Source organism: Phalacrocorax carbo, chromosome 5 (genome assembly GCF_963921805.1).
Source record: "Phalacrocorax carbo chromosome 5, bPhaCar2.1, whole genome shotgun sequence".
NCBI classification, from domain to species: Eukaryota; Metazoa; Chordata; class Aves; order Suliformes; family Phalacrocoracidae; genus Phalacrocorax; species Phalacrocorax carbo.
In genome coordinates, this window is record NC_087517.1 from 53,273,965 (window position 1) to 53,299,432 (window position 25,468).

At 40.8% G+C, this 25,468-nt stretch overlaps 1 protein-coding gene across 6 annotated transcripts in view; it reads right to left on the bottom strand.

Moving 5' to 3' along the window:
* The window catches only part of MOB2 (MOB kinase activator 2), a 118,342-nt gene that overhangs the window by 20,644 nt on the left and 72,230 nt on the right, over window positions 1-25,468 (bottom strand). The window contains exon 1 of one of the 6 annotated variants that reach the window (XM_064452493.1): window positions 11,692-11,924. The exons of 4 other annotated variants lie outside the window; for them this stretch is intronic. In XM_064452493.1, the coding sequence (XP_064308563.1) occupies window positions 11,692-11,801 (110 nt within the window). In that variant the 5' untranslated portion in view covers window positions 11,802-11,924. Of the gene's footprint in view, window positions 1-10,092; window positions 10,131-11,691; window positions 11,925-25,468 lie in introns of those variants that run through there. One more of the 6 variants, XM_064452497.1, reaches the window with a different exon arrangement.

Sequence of the window (25,468 nt, forward strand, 5' to 3'; positions counted from 1 at the left end):
TCAGATGGGAGACAGATTTACTTCTAGGAACCAGTGATGCAGTTTAAAAGGAAACATTCATTACTAGAAACAGAAAAAAAAAAAAATCACCCTACCCAAGCAAATACCCTTTGTTCTTCATTTTTAAATGTTCCCTTTTACCTTCATGCCAAAAAGCCCTCGTATTCAAACCAGGAGGTGCCAACCTAAAGCCTCAGCAAGATTATTTTCTGAAGCGATTTACTACGGTCCAGATTTTTTGTAATTTGGGGATTGGGAAAGAAAAAGGACACAAATCTTTCTGTTTATTTTCAAGAGCTCTACGTGGAGCCAAGTTAGGTCTGTGGTAAGAGAGACTCAGTAGGTCATAGATTAACAGTGTTGCAACAACTAATTTATCCAATGCTTAGAACAAACTATACAGCAGAACACTGCATCGTAAGTGCCCAAGTCCTGAGCCCATGACAGGCATGGGGTGGTAGTTCTTGGGTTTGTTTTTATTGGTTTTAAGTCTCCAATTGCAGGCAAACTCTGGCTATCTGTCAAACGAAGCCAAAAACTGAGCAGAAAGAGGGCAAATCCCTGCTTGAGGTGGTGTCTAGTATGTTCTCCCCTGCTTGCAAGTCTTCCTCCCCTAGAACAGCACTCTCAGAGCAGACCCTGATGCAGGGCACAAAGGCACAGGAGAGGCCATGCCATGCCAATTCTCCAGGGCATCTCTGCCCAGTCACCAGTTCATCAGCGGAAAATACAGGCTGGAGTTCTGGGGTTTGTCTTGTTAATGTGCATTTTAGTCTCTAGGCACACTCACCCCAAACCCATCAGGCCTATAGACAATACCAAGATAAGGATGCTCCTGTATCCTTGCCTCCCTTAGAGGAAAAATATAATTTGTATTCTAGCAACACAAAGCCTTCCTCATCATCCTCCATTGCTAAATATACTCCCATACTACAGCTAGACATGATGAACAGGATTCATTTCACCTAGCCAGGGATACCTGCATATGTAAATGTTCATATCCGAATTGGCTCTCTAAGGACATTTTAAAGTCAGCAGAGATAAACAGTTTTTTTCTCTATAGCAGAAAACATTTCAGTCCAAGGCAGAAATCTACACCTTAAATTTCTTTAGGCAAAGGAGGAAAGTAGCTCTCAACTGAGAGCAGACAGTGGCAGACACAGAGCCTGGTGCTGTTAAGAGATGCTGCATGCCGCAGTAGAGAGATCTCCCACGCTACAGAGCCATGAGGACAAGTGATCTGCACCAAGATGTAAAAGCAATTAAGTTTTGGCATGGCTTTTAGCACCTTTTCACATTGGGGAAGGCAAATACAGGCCCATCGCATTTATTATTACAATACTCAGAACAGTGTCTTTTCAACACAACTTAAAATTTTGGAGGCCAGAAAAAATGCTTGCAAAGAACAAGTAAAAACTAAAAAGAACATAATTGGCAGAAGTGTCCGAACCTTCTTTCAATGTTTTTAGACTCTGCAAATTGAAAGAAAATGTAAATGTACTGTAGTAAAAACACAGAAACTTCTTAACATATCTGTAACCCTGTGTGTTTTCAGACATGTCTATTAACTTAAGCAGTGGTTTATTTATTATCCTGTAATCTTCTCTCAGAACACACTTAGAGTCATTTTGACTTCTGCACCATGATTAAATTCAAGTTCTGGCAGCAACTGCTCCTCCTGGTTATTCTGATGCAGCCCTGTTATCTTTCTAGAAGAGCACATGCAGTACACTTCGGTCCACCTTTGCGTGGAGGGAGTTCACCACCAGATCACATAAACCACTGAAGGCACTGTTATCTTCCAACCCTTATAAAGTTTGTAGAGCTGGCAGACTGCAAAGCTATCTTTTTATTTCTAAACTGAGCAAATTTGATTTGGAAACCCCATGGCCTTGTAAATGTGGGATTTCACAACATAGCTTGCACAGAGTTGCTCTTCAAGATAGAACTGTGCTTTAATTGCTAGGAATTATTTCACCATGGAAACCTGGCTTCAGCTATCAGACTTCTTGCTATATAGCCCAAGATATACAAACGCAGACAGTCTACTCCGCTCAGAAGCTGCAGACAGGTTTGTCTTTGTAAGAAGTGTTTTAGTTTCCTCACTGCCTCTTTGCCTCACAAGCTCTCTTTGTACAACAAAACACATTTATCTAACAATACAATACTAATTATTTTTAAGTACCTCTGTAGCCTAAAGAAACCTGCAACAAAGGAAATGTTAGATATGCAGGTCAAGCTCACCACCTTACCCGCATACTATGTTTTGGAGGACAGGTACATACACCTAATGTAATCTGAATCTTACATTTCTCAACTTTTAACAGTCTACAAAAATGTTTAAAAATATAATTATACTGTGCAGTATGAAAGGTGGCAATATGGGCTGCATGAGAGTCCCCAGTTAATGAGAATACTCACCACACAAGTCTGTGCTCTCAATAGATAAATATTTTTCAACATGGTGCAACACGTTAGCTTACAGCTGAGCTCAGTCATAGTTGTTGTCTCCGTCCTCAGCTTCCCAGAGGCAAGGAACAGTAAAGGACTGACTTTTTTACTTCTGGCAGGACCAGGCAAATTACAACTATTTAGGCACAAATAGTGTCTTGCATTGGAAGGATAAGTTAGTTTTTCTCGGGAAGAGACTGAAAAATTAATCACCTGCCTTCACTACTACATTTCCACCTTTGAAAATGTCATCTGTATGTGATCACACAGTAGGCAGGACTTCATCAGCTGAATCCTTCATGTAAACACAGTCTGGTTTACATCTAACAAGTGTGGTTTAGTATGACAGAAAAGTTCTAGGGCACACCAGAACTGAGAGTCTACACAGAAACCCAGTAACAACATAGCTACTTCAAACATCTTTGGTTTTGGTGGTGGTTTTTTTTTTTTGTAGGAGCTTCAGTAAACAATATAAACTCAATTAAACTGTAGCAAAATTCATAAGCAATTTTGCAAGCCTGCACCTTTAAACTAACTTTTAAAGCATTTGTACTAGCACACAAGTGCATCTTGTTGCATTGAGACACACAGCTGTGAGAAATTCAATTACCTACTCAGTCATTAGTTATTGAACAGGTTGGGCAAAGAAATACCAATGTGAAGAAGCAGTCTCACCTGAAATTTTCATCCACTGTATCAAGCTCCACAAACTCATCACTTAAAGTGTAACTACAGCATTTTAATTAGAAAGGGTATTTATTTATTAGAAATGACCATGGGTCAGAGTCAGTTCTTGCTCAATGGCAGGTTTGAAGATGGATCTTTTTGAAAATCGATCTTTTCTCCTTTCTGAATATTTTGGCTTTAATTTAAACCAAAGCTAGTTCAGGGAAGTCCCACCTCCCCTGGCATGCCACAGATGCGATCCTGTGATGAGAAACAGTGCCTTTCAGTCTTAGCATGAACCATCTTGTTAAACAAAAAAACCTGAAATCCATAGTTAGAAGGCACAAACTGTTGTCTCCTCACAGGGTGAGAGAGAGGTGAAGGTAAAAGGAATCAAAGCATTGTCTTAATTAGTTAACTTTCATTAACCAATTTTATGTACAACATTTGCTAATCTAACCATGTAGTTAATTCTTAAACTTTGTAACACTATGATGCAATGCTTTTTGTTCAGTTTTGTCATCAATAGCACACAGCTGTTTCAGTATTTCCTAGAAGAGAGCACATTAAAGTTTTGCTTTCTGTACAACACAGGAAGAAAAATCTATTTAAGATACAAACTCTGTGGAATCATGCGTCGAAGTAAAGAATATTTGAACGACTGGTTGAAAAAAAATAGTAGGGTGGATAATAGTTTAATTACTGGTACAGTTAGATCAACCACTGTTAATTAGCTCATGAGACAGCAATGATTCCCTACCCTAATTTATTACTTTTCAGGATACACCAAGGGAGACCAAAAAGCTTAAGTAGAAGCACCTTTACAGATGCGTACTAATCCATTAGCAATCAGAAAAACCCAAAAACACAGATATATTCAAACCTGTAATGTTACCTCCAACGGCTTGCTGAAATACAAATTCATTCTTTTAATTAAATGCTGAAAACACAGCTAAGAGATTGGTTAAGGAAGACTAGTAATTTTCAAAAACAAATATTAAAATTAGATGCACAGTTGTGTGCTGAACTTGTTTCATTCCCTTGGCTGCACGTGCAAATGACAAACAATATCTTTAACTGTTTATGTGGATTTGCAGTTAACCAGTTCACACAAGCAGAGACCAACATCTAAGATTCTTCCTCAAACACAATGTGAAGTCATGCTTTTACACTAGCTTTTGCAACCCAACATCACACCTCAAAACAAGGGATGGTTATGACCAGCTAACTCTCTTCAAACACAGCCTGCATTGCTTGCCTGAAAAGCCCTGTTTCAATTCCTGGCAGCAATTGACAGTTCATACAGGTTTTGCAGAGATGTAACCATACTAGTCATGCGTAGCTGCACTAGTAGTTTCACTGTGAAGACAGACAGTCCCTAACTAGTAAGGAGTCTCTCTCAATAGAGTAGTTGACTATCGTTATTGGGTGATCCAGTTACTTATCAGTATTTAAGTCTCTACTTCAAAAAATCAATAGGAAACCTTCTCAAAAAGCTTGTAATTGAAATCGCTTCACAGATTAGTTAGCTTGACTACTAAATAAGATGTGTGGATTTAAAGAAAAAAACCAAACCCACAACCAAACTTTGTGATGAATTTGGATGATATATCTGGACACGGGAAAAAAGCTTTGTACGCTGAAAAACAACAGAGAAGTAAGTATTTCATTTGAGACAGAATAGTTTTCCCTCTGTCCCATACAGACAGTGGTCTCAAGACCCCAGCTTTATCTTTTACCTGCACAGATTTGTTCTGAAGAAATAAGGCATTCACATCAAAACCGAGGACTTTGTATAATGAAGAATCAGCAAAACCTAGTTTATCACTGATTTGCTTTCCCCCGTCTTGCCAAATGCATCAGCACTTATCCCTGTAAGGCTGTGGTGTTCTGAATTTGGGATTTGTAGTGACATTGGACTGAAAAGCAGATCTCGGTGTCTGGAGCGCGAATCGAGCTACCAAGGGCACCTAATGCTATCTCTCCCATGTATGAATTTTGATAGATCACCATGAAGAAGCCCAAGCCTTCTTCCTTCATTAACTCCATGTACTTTGTACTGTGTGCCGGGATTATTTTTTTTTAGGTATTAAGCTGCCCTAAGAGTTTTAATGTTCTGTCACTACCTGCCTTTCTGAGGACAGTTGCACTCACTGCTGATTCTTCCTTTTTTAAAAATAAAAGGAATTACACAGACATCACAATGTTCCTTTCACCTGGGGAGCATCTGCTATCAGCAGTCCGTGCTGTCTGAGCAAAAGCACTTCTAAACTTATTTCAGTACCAGACAGAAATGAACTTGGAATATTAACAGAGCAGCATTTTCTGACAGGCTCAAACAACCTAGATCCAGTGTTAATAGACTCCATTAACTCCAAAAACTTTTTTTTTCCTTCAGAAACCTGGAGGAAAGGGTTAATCCATACATCCAATACCCTTCTCTTTCCAGACACTAGGTGCTGGCAGCTCTTAAAGAAAAGCAACATCTCATCTTCTCTAACAGCAATTTGCTGAAGTCTTAGTTAAGATTCTGTTGCGCCCTGCAGAACCAGGGATTAAGAAAAAGGATTAGAAGATCCTCCTCAACAAAAGGCCACTTTATCAAACTCACTTTTGGTGTAGCCAGAGAAAGATGTATGGTAGCGGGACAGATACATTTTGTCTTAGCCATCTTAGAGACAGGACAACAACTTCTGGGAGACCACATTCCTAACACCACAGCTCTTCCACAAAGATCACCAAGAATGGTAAGAGAACAGCTCTTCTACAGAGGATTTTTTTTTTCCTCCTACAAACCTACTTGGTAAAGACCTTGGGGTGTACAGATAGCTTGAGATACCAGAGAACAGCAGATAGAAATTACGTGTGAAATAGATACCTCCTCCATAAAGAGCAGCACCAGAAAAATGGGCTGTTAGAACACAGGAAGGAGAGAGGCAAACCAGGAATTATAGTCAGCTCCTAGAGGGATAGACGTTGCACACCCATACTTTGCACGTATACAAACTAAAATAATTTTCCAGGCAGAAACAAGCAGCTAAAATCTGGAGCAAATCCTATAATGAATCCTATAATGAAACAGATGCATACCAAAGAAATGAGATAAAAGAAGGGTGAATAATATCAGAAGTTTGAGATTACAATCAAATCTATTCTTAAAAGTGTCCAGGAGGGATCTCCAGAAAAAAGAAATACTTTTTCCCCTAAACCAGGGGAAAATGCTGTTAAACCTTGAGGCAGGCACCCTTCCTGTACTAGCTCTGGAGATACCTTTACAGGGTTATTTCAACATACAGAAGAATTTTAGCAGTCCTCTCCTGCTGGCTGTCACTTCACAGGATGTAGAACACATAAGCAAAATAATAGCTCAATGTTGTAAATACCTCTGGAGAAAGACACTGACTTCTTTGTTAATATATTGTACATGGTTCACCCACTTTCATAAATGTACCAGGGTCATGACACTCCCCAGTGAACAGAAGCAAACGAATGACTATCCCAAAGAGAGGAGTGCATGCATGGCTTGCTGGACTGCTAGTGAGACACAGCATCAAGTCCTGAGCTTCAGGAGACCAGGTCGTTAAATGTCTTTAACAGAAGTATCTGACAGCTCATAGTGGGCTGAATGTCAAGCAGAGCACTACAAGTTTTGTAGTCACCAGCAGAAGACACTTAGCTACCTGCGTATGCTGGAGAACATCCCACATGCAGAAGCAGGGAGAGCTGCCCCTCTCGAAGGCACACCCCAGCTGGCTGAGTCCACCAGGCTGGCAATGTCACTCAGGCCTACCTCCACTGCAACCTGCGTTGTCCTGAGGACAGGACACTTGCATCAAATAATCTCCAAAAGCACACCCATGCTTCCATATGCATAGAAGAGCTACCACAAAGCCCCTCCTGCCAAAGCACAAGTCACACCTTGCCAAAGCACAAGATGTTATGGCCCCATAGCGTCATTGGTCCTTTCTGAGTAGCTGGGTGAGAGTCCTGCAAGGCTGTCACTGAACAAAGAATCAGCTCCTGTTATAGAAATATTCAGCAAGACACAGCATGACAATTCGTGATGTCAGTTGCCCTGAATCATAAACATTTTGAACTATTTTGGTACAATGGAAAGTTGTGGGAGAAAGAAAAAGAACAGAATAAAAATAGCTGACATGGTTCTGAAGAGCATGTTGCCCACAGCCCCTTCCCTGCGTGCTGCCTTCCCTCCCTTCTCTTCTGCCTGTCCCCAGACCTCTGCATTAATCAGATGAGCTAAAGTTAAACAAGGCTCTTCCTAATTACTTTCTAATACTATCAACTGGACTATTTTATTGATAAATATTTCTACCTAAAGTAGGATAAAACGGGATTGATTTTTTTTTTTAATACTTGCTTTAGTCCTGTCAATACACACAAGCATCATGGACAATAGCTATCTTCAGCAATGGCAGCCAAGGCAGAGAAGAGGCAGCCACAAACACACTCTGCTTCTACCCACCTATATCCCTTTCCATGAACACATTTAAGATGACTTTGCATGATTACTTAAACAACAGAACCCAATGTCAAAATTAACCTGGTTTCTTTCTGATCTTGCTATGAATTATTTGAGGAATAGATAAGGAATTTAATGTCTCAAAAAAATTTAAGTGCTGGATATAAAAATATATAGCGCCACCCAGGATGCCAACACAAACTTCCTGATTTAGCTGACTGAAGCAATCATTATCATACTATCACTGAGAACAAATTACTACACTCTTGAAAAGTACCTGTAAAAATTCCATTTTGCTAGTAATGCCAATGGCACACGAACCCAAAAAGAGTGAGTTGGTTGTTTTAGTTTTTGGTAGGTATCCAAATCAATCCCTGCACATTGCTGTAAGAAGGGAGGCTCTTATGAGAAAGAAGAATTTCAAGTTACCTATTCCCACACTCATCCTGGACTATGTGTACATATAAACCATACTGTACTTTAAAACAACTCATTACACAATGACATCACAGCTCTTTAGCCCACATCATTCCTCTTTCCTGACACCATATCACTGATTAGTCAGCTATGCCAGAGGGACTCTGTTCCACTGGAGACAAAAAGAAATGCACTATGAAGCTGCACAAGGAGTTGTCTCTGAAAATTGCCTGCACATGACCCAAAGTGCCATGGCACAGCAAACACACCGCAGTTCTGAGCCACACTTGAGCTTCTGAATTGGGATTCAAGCACTGGCACAGGTAGTGAACACTGTGTCCTGAAGTCATAAAGCACGCAGCTCTGGAGAATGCTTATGGCCAGCTCAGTTACCCACTGGGACCAAAGAGGGGAGATCTCTCATGTACTCATAAGAGTATACCATGAGAGTGTATCATGTATCTCTCACATTCTTTTCACTTGTGCTGCTTTAGGCCAGTAAAAAGCACACCTCTGCAAAGAAGCTAGCAGTAATCAGCTGCTTCACAAAAAACTTGAACAGTTAATTAAATAACGTTAAGAAGTAGAATAATATTCCAAGTTCTATGTTGTACTTTTTTCCCCTTTCCCCTTCTACCTCTCTCCAGAACCACCAACTTGCAGAAAACAAAACAACAAACAAAAACTGCATCCATTTGGTTTTTTCCCCTCCCTAACCATGGGCTAAATAATGACACAATTCATTACAGGAGAGGAAAAAAATGAATTAACATATTTCAAAAACATCTGAAGTGAAATGAAAGCCCTAATTCAATACCCTGCTAAGGAATACACATAACTTCATCTCAGCTATGCTATGATTAATTTGAAGGGCAGATGACACTTTTGTAATGATTAAAAAAATTAAAATACCATTAGAAGTGTGTAGTCTTGGTCCCATCCCTGAAGTGTTGAACACAGTTTACTAACCCATATGATGAAAGATACAAGCATCTCCAGAGTTCTTCATAGCTGAATCACTAATAATTTAAAAGAGTAATAAACCTAAAAGTAACTTTCATAAAAATTTAATCAGAAAGGCTGAGAGCACATCTGTTGCTTTTGTTACATTTTTCTCCCTTTCTGGTTCAGTTGTCTATCCCCAAGCTCTTTTAAACTCTTCTCAGGTTCTCACGGCTGCTGCTTCTTCTTGTGAAGCCTTTTTGCTTCCTCACACTTCGCTCCTTGTTTCCTCCCGTACTGATTTTTCCTTTGGCAGCTGTTATTACTAGTGTGTGACGCAGACACCGTTTGGCACCCAGCAGCTAGGAGGACTTGGACCTATTATCCAATGAAAACAACTTGCATGTTAAAAGCTTAAGAGAATGAATTACGTGACATACAACTGTGGTAAATAATGTACCACAAATTTGCTATGGAGGAAAATCATACTGATTGAGTATCATACTGGAACAACCGAGCTTTATAATTCACAACCAGGAGAGACACAGAAATGCAGGCCATTTTAGAGAGGAGACGGGCACTCTATCCCTTGTCCATTGTGGATTTCTACACTTCATTGGCAGCCTGTGGAAGGCTGGGAGGGAACAGTGATGATGGTTGCCAGTTACGCCTGAGAAAAAAAAGCCAAACATGCAGTAGGCTGGTTAATAATGCCAGGCACAAGCAAGATATCCTTTGATCTCATCACCAAGCTACTTGTAGGCCTGATCAACAGAAGAAAAATTACTTCAAAGTTTAGTACTGATTCATCTTTTGTATAGACTACAGAAAACTCAGGAGTGTTTCAGGCAGCCAGGCTTAAAAGTGATATTTGATACCCTTTGTCCTACACTTACTCTGAAATAGATGGTAAACTATGACAGTAACGTGGAATTGATCTCATTTAACTTCATACGACTACAATGTAAGGGCTAACAAGGGAGCTGGTCACTCTGTATCAGGCTGGCGCTGCACCTTTGCATTAAACCACATCTGTAAGCTCCCTGTTCTTCTCTACCAACAATAAAGTGGACAAAGCTCAACTGTAGATGCTTATGTTCAAAGAAATCCCACCACTGCTGTTGCCAGCAAGCTACCTTTTCTGGCAGCAAGGTCCCATGTGGTTCCTTCTTTCACCATCACTGGGCTCACACTTTCTTAAGCACTAATACCCAGTTTCTGCAATAAGGAAAGCAAATAAAGTTATGCACAATTTCTTCATGTACTCCAGTTGCCGGAGAAAAGATGAGATTATGTTATACTTTTAAAAAGCAGGCACTGAACAGATCATAAAGATATATGTTTCACTCCTAAGTCACAGGATGTTACCTATACTTTAAAATAAACTGCCATAGATGCTGAACAAAAAGGTTTGGCAATTCTTCCCTACAGAGGCACCCATCTATTTACATCTGGGAGTGCTGCCAACAGAACAGCTACCAAAAACTTCAAAAGGTTCACAGCATGAATAGAAAGCCGCTGGCCAAAGGATTTTATGATATGACCAGCTGTGTAACACCATATCAAATTATAAACACACCACCCCCAAAAAATGCAAAGAAGGGGCGTTAAACTTGTTAAAAAGCTGAAAAAGAAACCTGTATTCCTTAAACTAATGTCTTCTACAGGAAAGTATTTTTAACCAGGGGAAAAAGAAAAGAAAAAAAAAAGTACTGCAATACAGCACTTCTTTAAGAGCAACTCTAAGCAGTTGTTCTCACCAAGCCTACTTTAAGCCAGTGAACTTCTCCAGTTTAAATTGCAGGCAGAGCTCAGCCGCTTTATGACGACAACGCTCTGCTTTAACAAATAGCTCCCCTAAACTCGCTTGGGGAGAGGAGACATGAGTCAACAGAGGAAGAGAGGGATAATGTTTCTGTTGACAAACATTTAACAATTGGCAACAGATAGTAGGAAACAGGGACAAACGAAAGCTTGCCAAATGAAGTTATACTGGAGGAACAAGGCTCCTTTTCGAAGCAGCACTGCCGTTCTTCGTAGATCCCAGAAAAATATCAGAACACATTTAACCAAAATAAAAAGCTGCAGTTATTGATGAGCAAGGCTGCTAATCCTAATATTTGTGCTGACATTTTTCCCTGCAAACCGGAATGGGTCAGAACTCCTCCGAATCAAATTACTGCACGTCCTTTGCCAAAGAGTCTGGTTTTGGTCTCAGTAGTCATACACGTCTCAGTGTTCACACAGTCCTTTTGAGCTACACGAGCAATTTTTTCCCCTCATCTTACGACATTTCTGTAGAAAACATGCCAAAGCATATGTAGCATCTTGATCAGACTCCTTTTTCAGGAAAGCCAGAACCTTCACTGTCTGCTTACGTCCTGGAAATTTAGTTCTCGGGCAGCGCAAACAGATTTGGATTGCAGTATTATGGGCGGACAAATGTTTCTCTCCAAGTAGCTATTGCTATTCCAACTTCCTCCCTCCCAGATTGCTCCACAAGATCCAGAGGGAGCCAACAGCAGCCTCCCGCCTCCAGACATGATAGGGGCTGAGCAGAACAAGGCACTCGGGCCAGATTTTCAACTTATGCTCTAACTCCCTCCTCGCTCCTCTCAGGGCCGTACCCCGCCGTCCTGGAGAGAACCCCCGCCTGTTCACGCACACCCGCTGGCCCACGGGAGCGCCGCGGGGCAGCCGCGCTGCCCACCCGCCCCCGGCGGACCCGTCCTTACCGCAGCACTTTGCCCACCGCCTGCAGGACCATTTTGCAGCTTAATCCGGCTTTGGGACTCTGAGCGAGGACGGGCCGTTCACCGGGGAGGCTGCAGTGATCCCCAACCATGGTACGGCGGGAGGAGCGCGGCCGGCCGAGATGAGCGGAGCGGGGAAACGCCGGAGCGCCGGTGGGCTCGCCAGGGCCCGGGCTCCCCGCCGCTCTCCCCGGCCAGCAGCCGCCGCCCGCCCCCGCCGAGCGTCCCGGTCCCCGCCCCGGTCCCGCCCCGGCCCGGCCCCCGCGGGCGGCCCCCCGCGGCTCCTCCGTCCGGCCCGGCCCGGCCCTTCCCGGCCAGGCAGCGGGGCCGGGCAGACAGCCCTCTCCCTCCCTCGGCCCTGGGCGCCGGGCAGGGCTTTACGGTACATACTGGGGGGCTGTAGCAGGTGTGCAAGCGGCAGGGCAGGAGGAAGCACCCCGAGAGGCCGCCAAAGCAGCGCTGTCCAACGCAAGCACCACCGCCAATGATGAAATCCTCTGTCGTTTCTTTTGACGACCAAAAAGCACACACGACCAGGTAGATGTGCTGTGACGGTGATGACAGGGGCAAACACACTGCCTTTGCCGTATGCAGTACAGACCCCATCCGTAACAGGGCCACACTGGACCCCCAGTCAGAAGTGGCAATGACGCCTATCACAAGCGAGGCTTTGCATTGCCCTCTCGGAGCTCTGCCACAAATGCAGGTATGGGCTAGCCCAAGAGCAGAGCTAGATACAAGCTGCCAGAAACAGTTTTACATAGCAAATGTCAGCCCAGCAATGACATCAAGACCTTTATCAGAGGGGTTTAAACAGAAGAAGGGTGAAGAGTAAAACCATAAACAGCAAGAGCCACCTTGCCGTTATAACCAGAGTTAAGACCAGGCACTTGGGTAATGGTCCTCAAAGGATGAGTGATTAAGCAGCATCCCCAAACACAAGGTCCGTTGTGACACACCAGCAATTTTACATGGAGAAACCACTTTGCCATGAGTTTTCCTAACAGGTCCTTAGAAAGGTGCTGTACATCCAGCTCCTTAGCCACACCAAGTAACCACCACTCAACACGCACTTTTTGGACAGGCAGCTGTGTCTGAAGCTTGCTGATGTAGCATTTAGAGCCAAATCATAACAAAAAATGTGATGGGTGTGGCCCAACATGACCTAGAACACAAAGCCCTGAGGACATCATTTATTCTGACACACTAAAACCTGACCTGTGACATCTGGAAGAAAACAGTGGGTTTGCCATTTTAGGCACATCTGCAACACCAGCTGCAGTCGGAAGGTACAGTCGTCTAGACAGGTCTCATAAAGCACTCCAGTTCATTTACTGAACAGGTATCTTCCTCTGGGAACAGAGGCCAACAGACTTCTTGAATTAAACCTAGCCTAAATCATGCCATTGCTGCTGTCACCAACCTGGCATCACTTGGTCAAAGTGGGTAGGAACGTGGCTGCTGTTTGCACAAATCCAAGAATCCGCAGCCACATGATGCAACTTGGAGGAGTAACGTGCTACTACTCTCAGTCCCAAAGCATCTACCCCAGGCAGTGGTGTTTGTCAGTTACACACTGTCTTTTAGTCGCACATCCAAGTTAGGCCTCCGCATCCTTGTGAAGCAGGAGGTATTTTTATTCCCCCTCTCCAAGCAATCCACTTAAGAGGGACTTTTAATGGCTTCTCTGATAGCACACAGGAAACCTGCAGCTGAACACAGCTCAGCGTTCCACTGTGCAGCCTGGCGCTTCATACAGAAAATTATCCAACCCTTGAAAAACCTGATGCTCGCTTTATCTTTTCCCCAAGTAACAGTGACTTGTCACAGCAACATTAAAAAGCAACAGTCCTGGCAAATGGAGGAAGGACACCTGCCAAGTGGGCAGTTGCCCTCATTTCGTTCACTAGTGAAATCTACACAGAGAGAATTTTGTTTCTTAAAAAAACACCCTAAAAACAGCAAGCCTACAATATAAAGCAGCTTAAGTTTTATTAAAAGTCTGTCTTTCCAAAGTAAATTAAGGGGTCGAACCAAAATAAATATAGCTCTGTGGTGTTACAGTTGTATCAAGCTAGCCTCTCTGTGACTCTGATGGCTAATCATTAGCTCTTCAGAGATGGAGCATCAATGATCTCACACAGGTTAGGAAGTGATGCTCTTAAAACTGATAGATCAACTGAAATTAAATTTTTAAACCTCATATCTTTTTACTTTGACCCAGATAAATGAGCCAATTCTCTTAGCTTCTGCATCAAACCAGCACTTTCCTTTCCCTTTCCTCAACCATACATCTCTGCAGCATCCTTTCCAGCCTTTCCTCCACCTATCAGTTTTCCTCCACGCAAGCAGTATCCCCTTTATGCATCAGCTGCGTGCTACAGTTTACATGTTGTACTGGATTTTATGCAAGTTGTGGGAAAACTCAGAATCTCAAAGCCAATTTTAAATGGTCCAAAATAACAAAAATGAAACAAGGTTATTATAGGAAGCACAACTTAAGCACATACACTTTGTTTATATGGCATCAACATTAGTAATTTAAAACACGTGCAGTATGGATTCTCACACTTTCACAAGATTTAGAGCACGTGTGCAGACACAAATGGGTTTACTTGAGAGCTGCTGCATCCAGAAAGAACAGTATTCCATCTACAACCAATGTATTTATTTCAACATAGCTACTGGTCTGATCTCTACGTACACATATTCTGAATATCTGCACTTCCTCCAGGGTGTATCTTATAGCCATCTGATATCCTGCTTATTTACATCCATCAGTAACTGCTTTTTCACTTGCTTCCTCAACATCCTCTGCATGTAACAACTGTTGGATCCGACTTTAGCACGTGTGCTTCAGCAGTGGCAAACTGCTTCTAGCATATCCCTTATCCACCGGCCACACTTGAAAGATCATGGAGTTGTGTATTGAAATCATCACCAAGATTTTAACAGAAGTATCTGTGAATGGACTTACCCACAGCTTTATGACTTACATCAGTCCTACAGACACATCAGCACAACAGTACCATCACCAGTGGCTCAGAGTAAGGGCACAAAACAGTATGCTGGGAGAAGAGGGGAGCCCCATCTCCCACCACTCACACATGACTATAGGTGCTTATAGTACACTGATGGAAGATTTTCTACATTGATCCCAACTACCAAGCCAAAGAATGGTATTTATAAATTTTATGAATAATGCTTTGTATTTATAATGTTATAAGCAGCAGTTACACAATTACATATTTATTTGCCCCTTTTAGGGTTCCATAAAAATTAAGTGTAAAGCAGCCACCACAGAGATGTATACTAGTACCCAGAGGGTTGGTAAAGAAAGCAAGTTGTATCAACCCAGACAAGCAAACAATGTTGGAGGTGTGGGGGGGAAATAACCACCATTATTTTGGTTAAGGTACAATTCAGCATTTATATGCATAGAAATGAGGCCTTGTAACATCAGATTGTAAACCTGTTTTAAATTAAACTGAAGTTTATTGTGTCCCTGCCTGATACACAACATTTCAATTTTGCTAGCTAATTAGCCCTTTTGTTTAACTTTAGTGTGCCCTGCTACCACCAAGTACCCTTCCCTTTCCAGTTACCTCACAGTGCATCTCCAGGTCTCTGGAACCACTTAAAGTCAGCAGTGAAAACATTTTATCCTTTAGCTTGCCTCTAAGCAGTATTTACAGTGATACTACGTTTGCCCTCCATTTTGTCATCCTCACACAGCAGCAAAGATAACATGAGCAGCTCAGTACTGTATAGACAGTAAAGGCATGGGTTTTGGCAGAACACAGATTGAAGTCAAATTGTCTCAATCTCAAAAAGCAGTTTGGAGGTGGTCATAGTGCAGGGGGAAATAAAAGGTTTCAATGGAATATTTTCAGCTCCACTCTTGAGATAACAGAAGGAGAAATTGGTCTTCCTGACCACACAGAGTGTTGCGATACAAGCCTTAGCATCAATGGCCACACACATTACAGAAAGTTTGTGCAGAAAAGATTGAGCTTAAAGGCAGCACATTTGTAGGTGATAAGGTGCCTATATTTGATGCTTTATTGAAAGATCTGGTAACAAGTCAGTGTCTATCCGGCAACCACCATCTTTGACTTCATCAATACCGTGGGGATTTTTTTCTGCAATAGGCAGAGAGAAAATGGTATACAATATTTTCACCTAACATGAGAAATAAACAATCAATTGTAGCAAGAACAGCAAAATACCTCAAAATACCAGTAAAGCTTCACCAGGAACTCCAAAGAGTTCATATTATGGCATTTTGGAAAGGATGAACAAAATGAGATGGACCAAGGGCTCATCAAGTATCACTTTACTAAAAAAGAACAATAAAGAAAAAAGGAAAGTGAATGCTTCTTTATGTACCAAACAAAAGTCATGATCTCAAAGGTACTGTATTTCTGGCATGTGTGTAGGCACACCTGTTGTTCTGAAATCCCCTGAAATGTCACATTAAGACAGGTTCATTGAGAAGTGCGTACAGATGAGATTTAAGAACATGAATGTGTTGAAGGAAGCAGCAATAGCAGCAGCTCAGCAAGAGATATTCAAGTCTACCAGCATTGAACAAGTACCAGAGAACTAATAAGGAAGGGATGGTCACAGTCAGACTCTACATGGAGAAGTGATGTCAAATAGAGTTCCATTTCAGTCCTCCTGAGTCAGCCCACCTCAAGTGACAGAAGCCCCCTGCAAAACACACTGTCAGGACACTTGCTTCCCGAGCAGCTATTCCAGGCAAGTTTGTGGCAAGTAGATTCTGAGTCAAATGAACTGCCATGAAGTTGGAAAGGAACATCAGATTCAGACTTCAGTTTGTAGTATCCCTGAAAACTTACCAGTGATATAAAAATAATTTGTTTTTAAAATTTATTATTCTGAATCCCATGCAAGTTCCAACATGACTGCATTCTGCCTAAAATGCCCTGCTTTCAACTGAAAAGGTTCTTTGCTTTCTGTACTAAGGTGTTGTACACCACTATATAGCACTCTATTTCAGTAATGGATGGAACAGTCCCTATACAGTACCTTTCTTACATAGCTCATTCCAAAATAATAAAACGTCACAATAACACAGCCTCAGGAGGCAGGCTCTTTTCTAGTTTGCAAAACAATATGCTTGGCACTACTATATGAAGGAACAACAAGCTTGAAAATAGTTGCAAATAAACAGCTCAAATCTATAACCCTCATAAAACTGTCTTCCATACAGACAAAGTTTGCTGGGCAAAAGCCTAGCAATAGCTCCAGGTGACACTGAAGCTCAACACCTGCGTGACACTGACAGGAAACATCTCTCTCAGAGGATGAAATCCCTTTTTTTCTTTCAGTGGGGGATGAAGGGAGAAGAAAACACAGACAAGTAAATATGTGTCAGTGAAGCTAATGCCTTTATCATTGTGAGTGCCCAAAAGGATGTCTTTCAACACGTACATTTCACTAATTAAATCAGAATAAGTAGTCTTATTAAGCAGAGTACCTGCTGATAGGCTGCATGGGGTACTCACAGTGTACTGTAAAGATTGACAAGAAAACATTGCAGCCACTGTTAATTCCTTCCTAAAGATAACACAAGTGAGAATTTAATCTCGTATTTTACCATTCTTTTTTTTTCTTGCACTAATTTTGAAGTTTAACTAGGCTGCGCTCTAGGGAAGCGTTAGTGCAATATGCATTTCATACAGAAAAGCTAAAAATGAAAGACTCCTTTTCCTTCCCTCCCCCAAATACACTGGACCTCAAGCTTCACATAAAGAGGTAAAACTTCTAAAACTTGGCTAAGAAGTTTGCTCTGGGGATTGTTGAACATATTTGGAGGTACTTGCTACATATATAGAGAACTCTCCCTGTAAGGTTTACAACACTACTACTGTTTTCACAGACTGAAGTAAATATGGCACAGAAAACAAAACCCTAATTGCAAATTGGCATGAAACTCTAGACTAAGTAGTCAAAGGTGTAATCAGCACAGGAAAGGAGGGTATCTGTGTCAGCCCTGGTATTGGTCAGGACTATCTACACTTGGGTGGGAAAGGCATAGAAGGAAAAAGGGGAGATGCTGGGAGTGAACTTGCAGAGTTTTCCCAGACAGATGGAGAGCCACTAAAGAAATACAAGTTTCCCTCCTTGGTGCTAAGAATGGCTTCATTTCAGTACTACAAATGTTTTTATCTGGTAACATCATGTTTAGTTGACAGCATGAGGGAAAAACAATTCATTAAATAGGCATGAAATTTATTCTAGGAGATTTTTCTCCAGGCATGCATTACAAAATATAACACACAGAGCTTACATTATGTAAGATTAAACAGGCAAAACTATTCATTGTAATTCCTGGCACTTACAGAATAATTCCTCAGCTACTACTTCTAAAGAGCAGGACGACAAAATCCAGAAGTCATGAAATTAACTTGGTTCACACCCAGACCAGTGCATATTTGCATTCCACATAAAACTCAAAACACACATGCTGCATCCCAGATGATTTCATTTCTTAATACCTCACAGGCCCAGCACAGATCAGAGCAACAGGAGGCCAACAACAGCTTCTGCCATCCAAACGATGCCATAAAGTACCTAATTTAAAACCTGAAATTAGTGCAAATTTATTAAATAGATCAAAAAATTTCCAGCAGTTGTTCAGCCTTGCAAAGCTGTATAAATACTGTTTGCTTCGCGGCAGCTCGGCCCAGAGGAGGGGCCACTTCACAGCTCTGAAGTAAAACCTGTTTGGTCAGTGTGCATGTAAAGGCATGCACTGGAGATGGACACAGGGCAACAAGAAAGACTCTTCACTAGTTTGTCACAGGGAATCACCTCTGCTGAAGTTACACAGCTGCAGTTCAAACAGTCATGGAAGTAAAAGGATGAAGATCTTGACTTTGTGGAATCCTCAAACCTAACATACTGCTGATTAAGGATTTCGAGCCATTTGAAAGTAGTAACAGTTCTTTTTCAGTATGTTAAATGAGAGATTTGTAAATTTACTGGAAAACACCTTGAAATTTTATAGGACAATTCCTGACAGTTATAGTCAAGATGTTACTCACAAGAACCCATAACATTCTCACAGTAGCACTGTCGCAACTTTTTGCTATGCTTGCCAGTCCTGGCTGTGTGAGAGCTTGGCTGCGTGTGGGACATACACTTACACAGGCACAGCCACACAAGACTGAATAGCACATGTAACCTGCTTATAATTTTCCTAAAATTTGTTACAAAAATATAGCCAGTTTTCATGCTTTGAGTTTCTGGTAAAGAAAATCACTTAAGTGCATTCACTTACCCATTTGACTTGAACCTCATTTTGATGGTATAAAACTTCAAGCATCTTACAAAACCCAACATGAGCACATGATCTTGAAATTAACCCTCTCCCACAAATTCTGGACAGATATGGACAAAAAGTGGCATAATACAATTTAAGGTTAAGACTACCATACACTTCTTTTCAGGCACTGCACTAACATATGCTGGAAGCACACTGATCTAGTTCAATAAGGAACTGGTGGATTAGAAAAAGCCCATATACACTTGTATCATATTCATTGTTTCTAAATAACATTTCTTCAAAAGCAAGTTAAGCTAACCACTGAGTGAAATCATGCTAGTAGAAAAAAAAATCAAAAGAACACTCAAGAGAATAAAATTTTATATAAGATACAACTATTTGAATTATCTCAAACCACCAGAAGTTTCCTTTTTAGATTCAGAATATTTGAAAGCAATTTTTTAAAAAGCCTCTCCTGGAAGCATAGAAAGGTCACAAGAAGGTCTTCTTGTGACAGAACTGCCTTCTAAATTATGGCTACATTATTGCTTTACAAGATATAAGTATTTTTATTACTGTGACATGCTTGCACTGCTGTAAACCCTGGTTAAGAGGCAATCATGGATTACATCTTGAGAGAAAGAGCATAAAATAAATGAAACTTCTGTGAACCTAAATCTCATCTGATCAAGGAAAAGAAAAGAAATGGTAGAATGCACAATGGAAGAGCCCCGAGTTTAAGCCGATCATGGAGAAGAAAAACACGGGTTTAAAAATAACACCATTAAGCACAGATCTGTCTGTGAGCAACACTGCTGTATATAAAGTTTTTGTGATGCTGTCTTGCTTAAAAATCTCTATTTTACCTAGAATTTGTCCTATGGCTAGATTTACACCTTTTCTCCCATAGTCAACTCTTGAATGGATGTTTATTTACTAGGAAACAAAGATTGCCATCTGTCATGCTTTAGTAATGCAATAAGAAAATTAATTGGCCTTGTCTGCTCTCAAGAACAAAAAAGTCGCACTGAAGGTACTGGACAGAAACTGAGGCAAGGACACTACTGCGGCTACCAAGACTATTCTGCATGAACGTTGCTAAGTAAGTCTCCACCGCAATTCCAGAGAAAAAAAAAAAGGAAAAAAAGAAATTGATCTACAGTTTGTAAGTCTTGTTTTGCCTAGTTTTCCTGAACTACTTGCTTTCAGGACTTGGTCCATATCAATATGTATTGAGACTAGGATCAATGGGTGATAATGTCATACTATCATAATTCCTACTTAGCTCCTGAGAAATACCATTACCATGAACACAGCAAAGATATATTTTTCAAACGCTTGATGAAAATTGCTTCATGACTAGGAAAAGGCCCTGAAGTTGCAGTGTTACTGCAAGGATGCACAGGCAGGTGAGTGCCAGAGACTTCTCAGAAGTCCAACTCTGCCACTGCTTCCTCTGAGGTGTGAGTGAAATTGATCCCCTATTTAAAGATAAATACATATCAAGTTTTATATATAAAACTTGATCTCAATTATTTTGGCATTCTCCTAGGCTTCTTATTGGTGATGTGAAAGCAAATACTAAAATAAGTATTCTTTCTGCATCTCAAGCTACTTCTGCACTTTGAAGGTACGTTATATGCATCAAGCAAATGTGCTCCAATATACTATATGTGAACCTTTCTCTTTTGACGTTCTGCTCTAAAAGTTATTTGAAACTAGGGAAAATACATTTTGTTCCACTATGCAAATAGCAACTTTCCTGTATAATTATAGTACATTTTGCTGAGAATTGCATCATGACTAGGATACTACCAAGAGGACAAACATTTAACCTCTATTCTTAGTTTGTTAGAAAATTTTTCCCATATTACATAAACACATACACACCCACACATGAGCAGCACCATCAATCTTTTTATTGTTTTTACTTTAGTAAAGGAACTGTTATTTTTTACTTCAGTAGCTTTATTTTTGCTAGTGTTATGAAATAGGTATTCACTTTTCTCCCTCAGCTTTCTTCACTATTATTCTTCCCATCTTTACCACAGTTCCCTTAACTTTCTGTAAGACAAGACCATAAAACAGGAGTTAGAAAAAAAATGGCATGCTAATTCCAAAATACCCTTAAAACTTCACTAGAAGAATTCACTTCTAAATGTACTTTCAACAGAAAAGGGGATTGTTGAGGAGTTTCTCCTGATGTTTTCATAAAATGGATAGGTGCACATCTGACAAAAGAAGAAACAGGATTTATTTCTAGTTTGCACACATTAATCAGAAGCACCAGGAACAAAACATACCAGATTATTTAAAATACCATTGAACTCTACAAGCTTTTCCACAGGTTGGCCAGAAGCATGAACCATACAAAATTCTTCTGAACAGATGCAGCTTTCTATCATTTTACTTGTGCACATATCTCTGTCAAAGTCAGCCAGCTCAGCGTAACCACACCTGAGCAACAGTCACATTAAAAGAGAAAACAAAACAGCTAAGAAGAAATTAAGCACTCAAAAGCTAACCTTGATATATTGATTTGCACTCCGTATTCAAGCATCTGATTATATTTCAGAATTCAGTTTTTCATTTCTTTGGCTGGAGGATGGTAAAAATACAGAATATAGATACTGCTCCCAGTTGCTCTCCTACCTGCTCAGTGCTAAATCTAAAAGAATGTAATAATGCTGTTAAGGATCCAGTTCCAGTCTTCCCAGTACAACTGGGCTGTTAGATATGCAGATAAAACTGATCAGTTTCAAAAGAATTTGTGTGTGTTCAAGTGCCTTATTAAACTAGAAATTAAAAGACTGGATCTTGACCTCTTCGAGAACCATAATCAATATGATGCAGCATCCTCAGAGGGCCAGGGAGGAGAGGGGATGAGGGCATAGTATTTTAGCTGTACAAAGTAGAAGAAAATCTTAATTTTTTTCCCAATACACGCTCTACATTTATACAATGAACTCATGGCCAACTAAATGCAAATTTCGAAAAGAATCCTTTTATCAAAAATGTACAGTTGTTGCTTTTAAATGAGACAACATTCAAAACACATGACTATTGCTATTTCTGAAAGTAATAAAAATATTTTATTCCAGAAATTAGGCTTTACTTTGTTTGCATATGAAGTGTTCATGCATATTTGGAACCTGACCGCAGCTATACTGCTGGCACTACTGCTTATACACCTGTTGACTTGCAATTCTTGTAGTAAGTATTTCTGCTTGCTTTTCCCTATGACCAAATTTATAAAGAAACTGGTAAAAATCCACCTAACTGAAGTCAATACCCATATCCATCACAATTTAGGTGCATGCCAAAACACAGAATAGACACAGAAATAATACCACTGAGAAGCAAGGCCCTGCTGTCAATTAGCTGAGCAGCAACAGACACCCATTGCCCTGTAATCCCAGGTCCCTCAACAACCCTGCCAACCTCAGCCCATCAAGTCCTTCTGGTCTGCCTAATGGAGCAGGGAAAGTCTAGGGCAGGGGGAGCACTAAACAAAGACTGTTTACTTTCTATACCAAAAGCAAAGGGACAAGAAACTATGCTTCACTGTCTGAGGATTCAGTAAGTCCTTCAGGAAACAAGCCTCCTCAGATAAAACTTTACCTTTTAAAAAGCCATTTGGAGAAGGAATAAATCGGCATGGATTCAGCTGTTAAGCAACATGCAGGTAACGTACAGGTCCCCTTATCTTTTGCCTCATACTACTATTGTTTTGTTTTCACCAATAATGGTTTGCTGGGGGACAGTAGTTTTAAAAAGACAAAATATGCAATATTTACCACAGCTTAAAATTTACATAAAGACAAGATCTGCCCAGTAGGTACAATCACCCTTGCACACCCCTTCCTGGGGTTGACTTCAGCTGTTTTAACCTTGTAGATAAGCTACATAGTTGTGTCCCCACTACAGTTTTCATAGATTACCTATCCTAATTATTTCACAATGAAAATGTATGCCTTTTTAATCCGAGAAAATATTCTGCCTACACAAATACAGCATGCTAGCAAAGAGTCGCTGCTACTGTAGACACAGCACTTCCTATGAAACCTGTGCTTTGCGCACACATTTTAGAAGTCACCTCTCACCCATGCCTCTGAGCTGTCCAAGTAAAACAAGCTATACTGGTAAAAAACACATTTTGCCTATAACTACACTTGATTTTCTTCCAGTGCAGGTGTACTCTCAAAAATGTTCTTCATACCCCAACCAAGAGTGCCAGAAGACATTTGGAGCAGAGACAAAACTTACTCGGGTAACACCCAACTTTTCCACCCTGTGATTCACACGTTTCCTCCAGTGACAGGCTAGGCTTGTACACCACAGCACCTACACCTGACACTTCCCTGAAAAGCCTGACTTACTGGGATTGCACAAATCAAAAGACACTGCACATGCAGGGGACGATGCAGCTACCTACCTCCTGGTCAGGAGCTCACAGAAGGCAGCAGTCAAGGCAGGGTGACTGCCCCTGTCCAGAGCTCCTTTCCAGGGGCCCTGTGGAAAGCAAGGGCAATTAGATGCAGGCCACAGAACAAGCTACCAGACCCGAGATGCTCAGGTATGCTATATGCCAGGACACCACAGTAATCAGAGCGGTAGGCTCTGGGGTCAGAACCAGCCTTCGGTTCTTGTCTGCCTTCCATCTAGTTACCCCCACAATGAACCCAAAGCCTAATTAGCCTAAAGCACAAAACCAGATTCCTTTCTGGAACTTAAGTTGTATACCTTGACAGGAAAGAAAAATCAGTTATCTCACTCAGGGATTTGTTTCAATGGCTGATCACATTCATTGTTAAAACGTACATCCTTTGAATATTTGAAACTTCCTAGCTTTAACATCCATTTATGTTTACAATTATTATTGTTATCCTTTCTTTAGCATAGCTTTCTTCCCTTTTTTTAACTTCATTAGCTAGATATTATATACACCTCTTGACCTTCTGAGAGCTAAAAAAAATATCTCCTTATGTCTCATTATTAGAAATCTTTTTTTCAGTCTTTAAATACCGCAGGTCTTTCCTGCCTTTCTAATTTAAAAGGGATCCAAGTGCCTACTCAAGACAATGTAAGCACACCTTATCAAAAGATCTGGAGCTGTTCTTAAAATCTTAATAGGTATGAACAAGCACACAGAACTTTACCTGGATCTTCATTCCCTAACAAATTAAAAGACCATTTTTCATTTAATAATGTTGCAAGTTGAAACCGTTTAACATTCAGAAATTCAGAGAATATTTGCATCCTAGGAGAACAGAAGGAACACTAGTACTCATTATGTAAGCAAGGAAAGAAAAAAAAAATCTATAAAATCATAATTTTATTTACATTTGCCAGACAGAAAAGCTATAAATATATAGCCCTTGTTTTATAAAATCAGCTTAGTAACAATTAGGTTCATTTAATCCCACACAGGTTGTGCTACCTTTGATTTAAAACCTCAAGGAGAAAAAAAACCCACTTGTTTTTCTGGTAATCCATTTTCTTTGCTTTCTCACTCACAACCATGGCAGGGGGAAGCCAAAGCAGGGCCACTGAAAGTTAGGTTATAAGAAACAAATGGAGAGCACATGACAAAAATGTTACCTCTTCCACATAGAACTATATCCTTATCATTGTGTTGCTTCCACTGTAATCCTTGAATACCCTTGAGCAAAGAGCAGTATTGATTTGAGTCAAATTACCTGACCCAAGGGAGTGTGTAAGAAGAAGCGGAGAAGATGATACTGCCAAAAACCTGAATGAGTATGTCTTATCTGCTAATATGGCCATTAGCATTGAAAGCGGCTCAGTTCCACTTTATTGCCCACTGTCTCCAGTGCCATCCTCATTCTCCCCCCTTATACTCAGAAAGAGCAAATGCCTCCTCCCATCTTTTACAAGGAACACATTCAGAGAACAGCAATGAAGGACCCCAAAACAAGTTATGCCCCCTCAACTCCCTCAATACTGTCCTGTGTTTTGCTTTAACAATGCTACTTTTAACATACATAACTCAAAATATATCCATCCATACCTGAACTCGCCGAAAAACATTACTCACCCTCTCCATAAACACTCCATATACTTCAAGGATTGTTGGGTTGTCTGATGGATGAGGAGCCCAAAGCTTAACAGATTGCCATCATGCAAGTCAGAACTTGCAGACATTTCCCAGCTTCAACATGTTACACCTCTACTAAAAGTGAAAGCTGCAGTTTACCCTCTTTGGGGCTGCATTTACTGCCTCATTTCTAATTCCAAATAATCAACTTCCAACAAAACCTGAAAGCCCACGCTCCCTCACCATGCAGCAAAGGAAGCCAGATTGCCCTCCTGTACTGTACACATCTGCTTTTGTACTGCAATTTCTATTAGCAGATTGTTGCTTAAGGAAAACAGACTGGCAACGGAGAAACAGATCAGCAGCTTGGTGTTTGTTCTAGTTGTGTAACCTTTCACAAATAGCCT